General features: G+C 33.4%; 2 protein-coding genes across 2 annotated transcripts in view; one reads left to right on the top strand and one right to left on the bottom strand.

The window, feature by feature from the left end:
* Positions 1 to 2,111: 2,111 nt before the first annotated feature.
* Positions 2,112 to 9,488, bottom strand: LOC140054331 (cathepsin B-like). The gene is made up of 9 exons (XM_072099673.1): positions 9,387 to 9,488; positions 7,357 to 7,489; positions 6,101 to 6,307; positions 5,474 to 5,589; positions 4,485 to 4,714; positions 4,064 to 4,177; positions 3,455 to 3,583; positions 3,263 to 3,347; positions 2,112 to 2,375 (listed from the first exon to the last, which is right to left on the bottom strand). The coding sequence occupies exons 2-8, from the start codon at positions 7,480 to 7,482 to the stop codon at positions 3,268 to 3,270; spliced, it is 1,002 nt and encodes a 333-aa protein (XP_071955774.1). The 5' UTR covers positions 7,483 to 7,489; positions 9,387 to 9,488; the 3' UTR covers positions 2,112 to 2,375; positions 3,263 to 3,267.
* Positions 9,489 to 12,443: 2,955 nt separating this feature from the next.
* Positions 12,444 to 14,406, top strand: part of LOC140044479 (uncharacterized) — a 56,141-nt gene continuing 54,178 nt past the window's right edge. Inside the window, exons 1-2 of the mRNA XM_072089002.1 lie at positions 12,444 to 12,522; positions 13,002 to 13,118. Coding sequence (XP_071945103.1) covers positions 12,444 to 12,522; positions 13,002 to 13,118 — 196 coding nt within the window. The remainder of the gene's footprint in view (positions 12,523 to 13,001; positions 13,119 to 14,406) is intronic.

Below are 14,406 nucleotides of genomic sequence, written 5' to 3'. Positions count from 1 at the left end.
GAAAAATCAAGATAAATTACATCAGTCTGACCTAACTGCTTATCTAAGACTATACTAAAATCATTGATGACCTCAGTGAGTTGACCTCATGTTGTCCAGCATATATCTTGTGTTGAAGATGAGGATATACTTTGTCAAAGACGCACCGTTCAAATACTTTAGATACAGTACTTAGTAGGGAAATTGGCCTATAATTTTTTACGTCCTCTTTATTTCCTTTCTTATGAACTGGAGTTACATGTGCTGCTTTCCATGAAGATGGAAGGGTACCAAAGCAAAGTGATTTGTTAAATAAACAACACAATTAGGAAGAAAGCTCAGCTCAGGATAAGCGGAGAAATATTATCAGTTGAAACCAACACCTTCCGTGAACCCGGAAATTACTTCTACCGCGCGTAGAGTTAAAATTTACCGATTGAAATCAGAAAATTTCTTATAAAACCCTTTATAATATCTTCCTAAGATCTTTAAAGATTTGAAAAAATGACGCACTGTCAGACTTATATGAACATTTTAAAGAATAAAGTTAATGTTAAGTTGGTTATTTCGGCCCATAGTTCGTTTGATTGTCGAAATTATTTTTTTTAAATTGAATATACACACAATTAATGATGACTTAATCAATTTTTGTTCTCTTAATGTCATAATTAATCATACATGATACATACACTTTAAGTAAATGAAATGCAAAATAGGTGTTCCCGAGCATTCTGACGATCTATATTAATTTCAAAATGTAGCATATTTTTACCCTTTTGTTAACTTAGGCCTACACGTGTGCGTAGCCTGTCACTTTTGACGTGTTTTAGTATAACGCAATTTCAAGTTGAAAAGTGGATCAAATATAGGCCTACATACATTAGTGGAAATCATCATTTTTATTTTCATTCGGATATACAGTAAAACAAAATATATACATAGAAATTGTGTTTGCTCTGAGACACAAAATATTATGATATTATTAAAGAAAGGTTGTAAAACAGAAATCGGGCAAAAGAGTTCATATCAACGTTTAACGCGCAGTGCGCGTGCAATTTTTAAAGGCCTAAAATTGTCTGAAACGTACTCTAATTTCATCGAAAATTTTAAGCGCGCGTACGCATGCGTTATATGCGCTAAACACGTAATTGTATTGCCATATGATGAAATATGACCTGAAATTTATGAGTGCCAAATGTTGTTTAATTTTTATTCATGTTTTTGAAAATATGATTACAAACATGATTTCGTTAAATCGTGCGTAGACCGCGTAATTTGTGATTGCGCACTGTAAAAACATAACCACATCGATACCTGGCCATAAGGAATAAACTCTGAAAAATTGAATTAGCTAGTATCCATCTCCAGTACGTCAATGTATGCGAGAGCTGGCCTTCCTTGTTTTTCAAATCCATGTTTTGGCTGCCAAAGCAGAACATCTGAAAACATTTCTTCTTTACTGCGAAGACAGTGTCCAGCAAATGCCAGTCTTCTAAGCTTATTATTTTTGGTATGGCCAAAGAGCCATATAGTACTTCGTTACTGATTCTTTGTTGCCATTTTATGCCCATAGCAGCACTAAGTAGTGAGTGACTGCCATCAATTGATTTTTCAAGTTTCTTTGTAATGGTTCAACTTTCTGACCAATATAGAATGATTCAACAATACTCATGAAGAGCCGTAGTTTAAGGTTTTTACTTATATTTTACCTCCATATTTGATTTAATTCATTAATTGCTTTTCCTTTTCTTATTTCAAAATCTCTGCTGGTCGTGTTAATAAAGCTTCCCAGATGAATGTAGGCCTACATAATATAAAAACGATCACGAAATGTATAATGAAGACGAAAATGTATTTAGTGCGCCAAATACAAAATAGCACGACGCAATAAAACCCAATCGATTATCATAGCTGGTGGCGCGTGCCATAAAAAATTGCAAAAGTTGGTTTTATTATAACCAAATGGTTAATGTAAATTCAAGAAAAAGCCAATAGAGGTTTGAACCATCTTTCCTTTTTCTGTTCAAACAAGGTAAGCAATGGACACACCCTCTAAAAGTTCTGGCTGCAGGCTGGCTTAAAAAGTCAACATCCTTCTTGAGCCATAACATAAAAAGTACACAAACACCAGGTCATAGGTCATAGTTTATTTCAAGTACTGTGCCTTTCTTGCTATTAACATTTATCACCATCACGATTTATAAAAACGGACAAATTTAATTCATGATCTATGATTTATTTCTAATATTACAAAATATAAAAAGACTTCTATTGACTAGTGGGACATCTTCATTTGTTTTTTTTTATGTAATTACACAAAATAAATTGCATTTAAATACAGCTGAATTAAGTTTTTCTTCAATCTTGCACTTATTATCATTGAATCGACAATGATCCTAAAATGAGAGAAATAAAATTGTTAAGAAAAAATAAAATTGTTGAAAAAAAAGTCAAACTGTTTTATTTGTTAGAACTGCACCATAAAGCTCCCGGAGAAAAGAGAGGAAAAAAAGAGAAAAATGGCATGGCAGTTGAAATGACTATTAATAAAAACCAGTGCTTCCCATTTAAAATTCATACCTTTGAGGTATTCATTGCTCAATGTTATCCTTCTTACTTTTTTTTGGGAAATTTGGAAACAAATTGTTCAATAAAGTAAGAGATATTAACAATAAAGGATTGATATAAATATAGCTCCAGGCCCATTATAAGGTTCGTTTGCTTTTATTTCGAATCCATACATCATACATAACAACAGTCAAATAAAAAACATCAGAGAAAAAACAAAGGAAAAACATTCAATGATGAATTCAGGAAAACCCAATTAATCCTAAAAAAAGAATTAGTTTTCATTAGGGACTGATGGTAGTTCAGGTAGTTTCATAATTTGAATTGCATTTCAACAATTCTGTTTGGTTAAAGATGTATTGTCTCCCTGAAAAAAATAATTATTAAAACAATTTTTGTTGAATATTCCATAACATAATAGTTATCCACTTTGACCAAAAATTGGATTGAAAAAAAATGTATTTACCTGAAAAAAATGTAATTTAAAGTAAAAAATGGTCAAATTGGCTGCCAGCCAATGGATTTTTGGTTGAATTTAACCATTTATTTTGTCATTTTACAAGTGAAAACATTATTTTTTTTCGTTTTTTTTATGCAAGTGATTAACTTTATTAAAACTACAAAATAACATATTCAAATTTTGATTTAATTAATTCATTTTTCATGTTTTTGGAGGACAATATATCTTTAACCTTAACTACTAGTATAGACTCACTACAATTAAGGCAGTTTGGGAATTCCAGCATTTATATCACTCTCTATTCCACATTCATTAGTGCCACGAACAATCTTGAAAAAGCCTAAAATGTAAAGAAAAATAAAACCACATATGATAAGAGATGTACTCTATGTTAAAAAAAAAATTAAAAAAATTAGAGTAATGAAATAAAAGAAATGAAATAAGTACCATTATCACCCCAGTCTGGATTCCAGGAGTTGGCAACAAGCCAATAGTCAACACCATCCTCAACACCCCAACCAAGGATCCTGATAGCATGTCCACCTAACACACCTCCGGTCTCATGCTTGTAAACACCTAAAAAAGAAAGAAAAGGAATTAGATAAACAATATGCTTACAGTATGATATACATGAGAAGGAATTGTTATAAAAACTGAAGATGACCTAAAACAATTGGTAGCCTACAAGTATCAAGTACAATGATCATGGATGGATGGATCATAATATACAGTAGTAAGTTTACCAAATTGCAAAACCTCAAGCAGAAACAATGAATAATTCATGAGATTAATTATGGCATAAATTAGGACATCATAGGGGGCACTATATAAGCATGGACATAGATGTAATAGGTAGTATCAACAGTTTTTATTGCAAGCCAGCTTGTGAGCAGCAACTGTTTAGATTTTAAGTTGTGGAACTGAAGCCCTTGGTTCGACCACTAAGTTATAGTTAAGAAATAGGTCAGCTTTCTCAATAATAAATCTCTTATTCATGATTTCTCTCCAAGACTTTGAGTAATAACAATTTTATCAGACAGCAGCTTGCATGCTTACCGGATTTGTAGGTTGGAAAATCTGCATACACAGTGAAGTCTGCTTCTACTGGTCCATTGGTCATTATCTCCGTCATAATTTGTTGTACTCCAGAAACTTGATAGGCTGTAGCACCTTTAGGCGATAAAGAAATGACTTTATGTAGATTTTGAATAAGAACCAAAGATCTGAGCAGTAGAAATTTTAAGCTTAAAACACTGAGCGACAGTTGAGATGCAGCTAATGACTAAGCGATGGTATGACCTCTATTAAAGGACTCATTTGACTTTCGTGTCGGACAGACGATGCTTTCTTCATGTTTCTAACATATTCTGTACATATATACTATATTAATATGAATTTACAGCATTTGGGAAGTTTTATATATATAAAAGAACAAAATGTTGAATACATAGTGAAATATTTATTGTGCAGTACTTACCAAATTTCTTATCATCATTGTACTTGACTGAGTAGCCACTCTCGCAAGACCTGGAACATTTTGGAGTTGGCTTGCTATCACCACATGGCTGAAGCTTTCCAACGACATGATGGTCACATGATGGAATGAGGTATGGCTGACAGCCTTGATTGGTGTTGTAATTACCCCCCGTTACAATTCCGTTATTTTTCCAGTAGTTCCAGGCTTCAGGAGGATATCCACCATTGCATCTTTAATCAAAATCAGATCACTAGATAATGTTCGAGATTTTCTAATGAATGTTACGCACTTTTTTGTTTTTATTTTTTTATTTATTCAATCCATTTTGGAAATAATTTAATTTTGATTGATTGAAGAAAAAGACAAAACGAAATATAAAAGGCAAGGAATGACCAAAGTGCTAAACACCTATGCTAGTTGGTCAACCCAGAACAGTGCACAGAAATAAACAAATAATTACATTCTACAATTAAATCATCTACAATAAAGCGACAAACTACAAACATTTTCAACATCACAATTATTTAAAAATTGATTCACACTGTAACATGTTTGAATAAATGTCAATTTTAAAGAAATACCAATAATTTTGAGAAAGATTTGTAGTTTTGTTATAATGAATTGTGGAATTCAATGCAATGTATTGTATTATCTCACATGATTTTGTTGTATACTGCCTGATTTACTTATTTACTTATTTTTTTATTCACTAATGTTGATTGTAAATATTTATTATTTTCTAAGGTTGCTTATTAGCTTAAAGATCTGTGCTTAATTGCTTAGATCTTAAATTATGCATCCTCCATGTACTTTATTGTTGTAGTGGTAGTATGTTGTGGAAAATAAATTGAATTAAATTTAACCTTTGGTAAGAAGACTAAAGAAGACCGAAGACTGTCCCAATAAACGTGAATTTCAATCTAATGTTTGCAGTTACCTAAACTTTCTAAAAGTGTTGCTGTAAAGTTTAAACCAGTAGCAATACCCACCCAGCGCCGCAGCTGCTACAGCAGGTTGTCAAATCTTCTGCAGAGATGTGGAAATTTACTTTTCCTCCCGAGTGGATACAGTACCTATCAGACATTGATTCAACTGCGCCGAATGCCTACAACAATCAACAAACATTTAATAATTATTATATCATAATACTGTAGTTGATTATGTGTACAAAGGTGCGTTGTACAAAAGAAATGACATAAGCAATTTGCAGATTTAGAATCTAGGAAATACTTAATGAATGATTAAAGATGCATGTCCCCCCAAGAACATAAAAAAAAAGTTATTCACATCCGTAAAAAAACCCCCAAAAATAATGTTTTCACTTATAAAAAGACAAAATAAATGGTCAATCAAAATCTCTGGGGGGAAAAGTTTTAAATTTTTCAGATCCAATTTTTGGTCAAAGTGAATACTATTATGCGACATTAAAATGGCATATTCAACAAAAAGTTTAATCTACCTCTAAGTAACAACAATGGTTATAGGTAGATTTATGAGTGTATATAAACTTGTATGTCTTGTGAACTAGATATTTAGAATAAAATGCTAAGGGTTTTGCCATGTAAAGCTCATTCGTCTAAGAATAACCCGTCCCTTCACACTTCTCCAACACTTACCCAGCAAGACCCACATGAGCCCTGATCACGAACTTCCTTGATAGTTGGGCAATTAGACCACTTGGTTCGGCTGTCAAAGTTTTCTGGTAGATCACCAACAATGACAGATTTCCTGGGCAGCTTCATGCTTTCAGGAACTGGTAGAGCTCCCATCATTCCTTTGATTTGCTTTATTGTCATGCCTTCAAAATTCTTGTTGTGGCCAGCCTGTAAAGATTGTAACACTTGTATTTTTAGATATATAATTTCTCTGATGTTTCACAAGTCAAGTGGCTGAGCGGTTAGGGCAGGGGCGCCGCAAACCATAGCTATACAATCGGCACAGGTTCAAGACACTCCTTGACCATTGTTCTAGTGGTAGAACAGGTCTTCTCGAATAAGGACTTAAAATTGGAGGTCCAGTGTAGATCATCATCATCATCATCATCATCATCAGTTGGCTGCGGAGCAGGCGACTACAAGCTTTCTCCAGCCACAACGGTCCTTGGCGAACATCTTTCAAAAGAGTAAGGGGTTACCCTGGTTTACTGGTCCATTCAGCTCCAGTCATGGACAGACGAACAGGAGCCGTTTGGTGGCAGCACTCGATACGAAGGGACCCTTAGGGAAGAAGAAAGTTATGGTATCGTCCACACCTGTGCGCAATTCAGTCCAATGGAATGCAAGTCGCAGGTGATTCCCCATTTACATTTATGTTTAATGCACAATGCACATTACTACCACTTCAAGATGTTTATCTTTCCGGGCATCTGCCTTCATTCCTTGACCTATTATCATATTATTTGCATTGTATTTTTCCTTACTTTTTTTGTCAGAGTTTGTTATGTTAAATGTTATGAATGAAAAAAAAATACTACCCAAGTCATTAATTCTTAAAGTCAAGTTTGCCATTCTTGTGTTTTATTGTTTTTTTAAAAAGAAACATTTGGAGTCAAAATCTATAATTACTACTAATTTAATAGCTCAAATATTATAAATTTGGTAAAATTAACAATTTGTAACATTGTGACATATCAAAGGGCGGTTTAGAATTTATTCTGTGCCTGTGATGGGTATATAACATAATGAAGATATTTTCAATGAGCATACAGCTGCTGTATTAAGTAGACATTTCTCATCAATTAAACAAGGGTAAAGTATGTTTTAATATACAGCCAACACCTACTCAGGTATAACTCGTATTAAGGCAACACATTTGGAAAGTGTCCCCTGACCTTAATAGGTGTTCTACCAGTGTGTTCAATTGGTATACTTACTTTCCAAGTAGTGTTGATATAGTTGATGTAATTCACCATATCTTGTGATAATGGTTTTAAGCCATACAAGGTTTTGGCCTGAACCATGCCTAAACAGGCTACAGCAACAAAAATGACAATCTTCATTTTTTATCTGTTGACCAAAATTAAATGATTTATAATATAAATAATACAATTTTTAGCTACACTTTCACGAAGAACTACCAACCATACAAGAAATTCAAAAGTCGACATGCGAAATTATTCCAAACAAAATAAACTGAACAAGTTTTAGTCAGTATGAGTGAGAGCAACTAGTAGCGATCAGTTTGATGTTACCATAATTATACAGTAAGCGCTCCTGGGACTGGTTCCTAAACTACGCGCATGATACGTGGAAATGATATTGATAACCATGCCTATAGTTACAATCAATTATCAATTCCAGTGTCGACAAATGCACTCGCCAACCAGTTTGGTTGCTAGAAAAATTCTCTTGCACAACTATAGATAGCTCCTTTCATTTGAGTACGTTGCGTTGAGTTCTCTGTTGTCATAACAACTGCGTAAAGGAGATGTTATTAATTCAAGCTGACAGTGCTCCATAAAATACCAAAGTTGATTTTTTTCACAAAAGTAAAACGATTTATATCAATCATTAAATTATGGTAAACCGCACCAAAAACTGGGTGTGGTACTGACCAGGAAGAGTATGTTTTTTTTTGCAAATAATATAAATAAATTATTAAAATTATTTATTTATATGATTTTTTTGCAAGAACTTATAGCCTACATGAGAATATTTCTCCATGATGCATGCCATCGATCGGTAGGTAGGTAACACTAACAGCAGCTAAGTATTTAGCAAAAAGACCTTAGAACTTAAACAGACCAAAATGGGCCTGCTGGTACTACAAAGACATAATTATTATAGTTATACATGTGTTATGCGCGATTTGAACGATTTGCGCAATTTGAAATTGCGCAAAAAAAATCCTTGCGCAATTTGAATTGAAACATGTGTTTCAAATTGCGCAAGCAACGTATTAAATTGCGCAAGTAATCTGCAAACTGCGCAAGGTTTTTCGACAGATTGTGAAATCATGCACACCCATATTTATATAGTAATTTCTAAGAATGATTCAAAATTAAAGATAAATATTGCATTTCCTTATTTTAGTAGTGCAAATATTGTTATAAGTTAGCATACCGTCGAAGAACCGACGAAGGAAAACGAAGCGGTGGTGTTCCACCAGGCGGGCGCGGCGCGGGCGGCCGGCTATACTACTCTAGCCTAGCTAGGGTCTGGACTACTGATACTGACTAGGTTACATATGGCCTAGCTTAAACTAATATTAAAAACTTAATTTTTTCATTTATTTTGATTTATTTCAAGTTACAGTGATAATATTATTTAATTGTAATAATAAATGTTATGCATTTATTATACACATGTTATCTTCGCATTTATTATGTTTTATTTTGAGTTATTTAGTTTCCAATAAATTATTATAATACCGTTGTCTGGTAGAATTTTGTTGCGCAATTTGAAAATTTACAGTTCGTTTTCAAATTGCGCAAAGGTGTCATATTGCGCAAGAACTATCTTGCGCAATTTACAAATTGTGCAGCGCAATTTAAAATTGCGCAAAGATTTTCTTGCGCAATTTGAAATTGCGCAAGTTGATTGCGCAATTTGAAATTGCGCAAAAAAATCCTTGCGCAATTTTAAATTGCGCAAGAATTCTTTGCGCAATTTCAAATTGCGCAAGGATTTTTTTGCGCAATTTCAAATTGCGCAAATCGTTCAAATCGCGCATAACACATGTACTATTTTACTAGGCCTAGCTAGTTAGGCTATGCTTATGGTGCACACAGTTGGTTGGTGTAGACAATCATTTATCATTACCTATCTACTACAGACACTATCTAATAATACACAGTCAGCTTTCCCATCTGTGTATGCCACTCAACTTCAAACAAGTCCCATCGGCAGCAGTGGAATTAATTTTCTTACATACAAAACAAAGAAACCCTGAACTGATACATACCGATGTTTCACCAACAAAAAAGAAAACTCAACTGCGAAACACCGAGTCCGAGTCGTTTAGAGTCATGTGATGAATACACATGTGATCCAACTCACGTGATACTACTAAACTTAAATGCACGTGATAAAATCACTGAAGTGTATCGATAGTGATGTACTTATAATAGTAGACTTACCAAGTCTGTATTCATTGTCTTTTTTTAAATTTATTTGTTTTTATTTCGATTTCTGTCTGAAGTATCCAAAATCATATGTGCCAAAATATCTTTTTACTAATATTAAGACAATGACAATGACAATGATTCTTTATTTCTTTATCGACCCTTTTTCAGGGTATGAAAGAACATTCTTTCAATCTTATACAGAAACAAATTAAACACTTCCACACATAAATATTTGGTCTTATACATAATTGATATATCGAAAAGCAACATCTAACTAAAACATATTAAATTTCATGAATAAATTTAGCTAAGTTTGATAGTTTTTTTTCGGATCTGGTATTAAGTAGCCTAATTGGTGCATTTTGGTTCTATTTCGGCGGGTGATATAATACCTTTGAATGTATATTTGGCGCATGAGAACAAGTAAGGGGAAAATAAATAAATAGTGATATTCGTCTCCAGTATCGTTTTGGTTACATAAAGTACATTTGGTTTCGTGTTCATTACTGTATATTTTAGATATTGGAAGTCGATGATTTCCCCATCTGAACATGCAGAGATCATCCTTTCATTATCTTTTAGTAAAATTAATGACTGTTCAAATACTAAAATATCCTTAAAATATCTATAGTTATCACACATAATTAGGAAAAACATCATGGCGCCATTTCTGTTTTGAGATGTCACTCAATCGGAGATTAATACTCTTAGATAACAATTTTTTATTAAAATTATCGAATCATTCCACATTTTGGGCATACCACAATATTGTTGAGTATATTTTGAATTTTGCTAGTCCATTGCAAGAGATAAATTCCCTGATCATGTATTTTTTTAGCAACCTGAACATAATATTTGACAATTTGCTTTGTTTGCTACTTATGATGCGTACCCAAAACTGAACACTCTTTTATCAATTCCTAATATAATGTTTACTCTACCGAATTCACCATAAACCATGCAAATTGCAGTGGATTTATTTAGTTTGAGAAAATGCTTAAAACATTTCCTGTAAAAGACCTCGATCCGATCAAGCTTTTGGAATCCCCAAATTTCGTAACCACATTACCAAAATTGGCAAAACGAGCTGGTCAAAGAGTTCACACACAATGTCTAACGGAAGATTTAATTGTTTGGCTTTTGTTAACATACTGTACATTGCTCTTTTGGCTTGTGTTACCTGCTTGTCAATAGGTTTATTAAATTTGCCATTAAAATTAAAGGCTGTCTCTAAATAAATGTAATCATCTACAATCTCAATTTGTTCATCACCAAACATAAACATGGGTTTATTTCTAACTTTACCTCTAGAGAAAATAATAATATATGTTGTTGTCGTGTTAACTGTGAGGTTCCACATACCACGATAGTTATGAATAGCTTTTAATGCATTCTGAAGTTCTGTGGGACTTTCTGCCATAACAATTGTATCATCCGCATACAATAAAACATATAATTTGAGGAAAACTTCTACATCATCATCACTTAAAACCTTGTTGAATTCTTTGTATGTAATCTAGACCTTTATAGTAACGACTAACAAAACATTCAAAATCATAAAGGTAAATCGCAAACAAAAGTGGTGATAAGTTTTCCCCTTGTCGTACTCCAATATTACATGGGAAACAATCGGAAATTAAACCATTCAATTTGACACAAGACTTGGCCGTTGCATACATTTATTATAAATAACAGTAATAACTTTACCGTTTTTGCCACATGAAATTAATTTGGTCCACAAAAACGATCTGTCAACTAAGTCGAACGCTTTCTTATAGTCAATGAATGCGCAAAACAACCTTTTGTGTTTGTTTAAATATAATTCAATTATGGAGTGTAAAACTAGTATATTATCATTAGTTGAGTACCCATCCCTAAATCCTGCTTGTTCTTCGCCCATAATACCTGCACCTTCGATGTAAGAAGAGAGTCGATTGTTAATATAGTTGCCGTAAACAATTTCCCCATAATGCTAAATAGGGTGATCCCTCGATAGTTATCAGGATCATTGGGGGAACCCTTCTTTTTGTAGATTGGCACAATAATTCCGATGCACCAGCCTTGTGACACAACACCCGAATCAAGAATCAAGTTAAACAATCGAGTAATTAATTCAATTAATTCAACAGGGCTGTTTTTAAAGTATTCGTTGATTATGTTATCAATAATACCACCTCCTTTATTGTTACGCAGTTTGCTAAATTTGTTCAATTTTATTTCTTAGTGTAGGCCTATAGATTATACACATGATTTATATTGAAATTTAATTAATGTAACAAATGTGGTTTATGATATTCTACACACAGGGATCTTTGATCGGATTGTGATACCAGCTATTGTATTTGCGTAAGCAAGATCCTATCATATAATAGGCCTAATATAAATAATAAAAGATTCTGACAAAATCAATCAATCAATATATCTTTTAAGAAGAAAGTGCATTATTTCAAAAGGAAATCATTTAGAAAATAAAAATTGTTTAATGAATTAACCGATTGGTCAATGCAACCGTAGAACAGAGCCGATAATACGGCCAAGTTTAGTACCGTAAGTTTTTGACCACTGACGGATTAAGTTTGGGGAGGGCTCACAGGGCCGCCACTTGGAAGACTGGCTATTTAAATCGCGCCATAGATATTCTTTTCACTAGCCAATAAAAGGCGTGCCTTGTAATTAGTAATTAAAAGATTAAGTAATATTAAATTATTATATATCATAATACCAATTAAGATCCAGGCCATCGATGTTCCGTTATGAACACCGGAAACCCGTTTCCGTTGCAAGCTCTGCCAACTTTTTCTTTTCGTTTCTTTATAAGCTCACTCTTTGGAAAGGTCGTGAGCTGAGAAGAGTGGAGTACTTAATGTTAATTAGTTTAAAAGGCGTTAACAAAGATGTTTAACGGTTGTTTGTATCTGGTTATTAGCGTTTTATATGCTACTATTCTTGTACCAGGACACGTGACTGCAGATCGTAAGTGAACTTTTATAGTTTGATGCTAGGAATATTTTTGTTCGTAACTGTAATTTGTCAACTAAATATATACACTTATGTGCCTGATGTTTGTGTTAGCTGGTCATTGGATGTGGCCATAGTCCAATTATTACCGCTGTTGTAGGCCTATCTATGTTTTGGCCAGGTTAATAACGATCTTTCTAGACGGGACATCGATCACAGAATACTTCCTGTAGGCCTATGAATGATATGATATTATCGCATACGACATACTATACTTGATTTACATTTTTAGCCCATTAGGCCGGTATACGTAGAAAATGTTTGTTTAGGATAAGCGACCCTCCTTCCCAAATTTTATTATCGATTTCCACATTATAGGCTTATTTATGTTTGTCATCAAAATAGTTTGATAGTGTAGACAGAGGTGTATACGTCCAAATGAAAACCAAGCTTTACATTATGACAAAATTTATGAATTTGTATAATTATAACAGAAAGTTCGTGTGAATCAAGTCCTTGTGAAAATGGTGGAACTTGTACCCCTGGAAACGGAGTTGGAGTGTTTGAATGTGAATGTAAAACTGGATTTGCAGGAGTAACTTGTAGTGTTGGTGAGTATCGGTCAGTTATCGATTAATTGATTAAACGGTTATTAATCATTCATCACAAATCATGCATTTTGTTAGTTGACAGTTTAAATGACCGAGATTGCAAGAACCATGGAAACATGAATAATCTAGGTCCATTATATTAATATGTATTGTCCCCCAAAATATGAACAATTATGAATGAACTGAACTAACTGGTTGGCTGACTGAATTGACTAGTTGACAGACTAAATTGACTGGTTTACTGACAAAATAAACTGACTGATTGACTGACAAAATAAACTAACTGGTTGACTGACAAAATAAACTGACTGGTAGGCTGACAAAATAAAATGACTGGTTGGCTAATTAAAGCTGACTGGTTGACTGACTAAATAAACTGACTGGTTGGCTGACTAAAACTGACTGGTTGACTTACTAAATAAGCTGACTGGTTGGCTGACTAAAACTGACTGGTTTACTGACTAAATAAACTGACTGGTTGGCTGACTAAAAGTGACTGGTTTACTGACAAAATAAACTGACAGGTAAACTGACTAGTTGACTGACTAAATTAACTGGTCGACTGACTAAATAAACTGACTGATGCTGACTTACTAAACTGACTGGTTGACTGACTGACCACTAAAAGCTGACTGGTCGACTGATAAAATAAACTGACTGATTGCTAAATAATTTTGCTAAAATGACTGATTCAATAACCATATTGATTTGAATGATCACCTGAAACGTCGAGACAGTAACCTTAACTGATTAAACTGACCGATTGTCTATGACTGTCTAAAGCGTCACACCACACGTCCTAATCAATACGTACGATGACTAAATCTAAAAAATGAGTAATTTAATATACATAATTGACAAGCAGTTATTGTATGCAATGTAATATAGACATTTTATTAAATTTGACGGTAACACTATCTTTAAATATTATCAGAGAATTAAAAGCTAATTGGGTGTGGTTTGCTAATCCATGAGCCTTCGATGATAATCCACGGTAATCCAGTGATTAAGGAGTGTTTTAAATTTGTTCCTGTCGATGTCCCACCTTTTGGATTGCTAACTAACTATTTATATTAGATTCTCGTCCTTTTTTTAACAGGCACAATATATTATTTGAACATCAGTATGGATTTAGGAAAAACTTCTCAACGAATCTTGCTTTATTAGACATTTATGATAATTATTATAACTAAAGCCCTAAGTAATGATAAATTTACTATTGGACTTTTCCTTGACTTGTCAAAGGCATTTGACACCATTTAACCATGATATCCTTCTATATAAACTT

This window comes from Antedon mediterranea, chromosome 1 (assembly GCF_964355755.1).
Source record: "Antedon mediterranea chromosome 1, ecAntMedi1.1, whole genome shotgun sequence".
Lineage (NCBI taxonomy): Eukaryota > Metazoa > Echinodermata > Crinoidea > Comatulida > Antedonidae > Antedon > Antedon mediterranea.
Note: the sequence above shows the minus strand (reverse complement) of the source record. Positions and strands in the feature narration are given on the sequence as shown.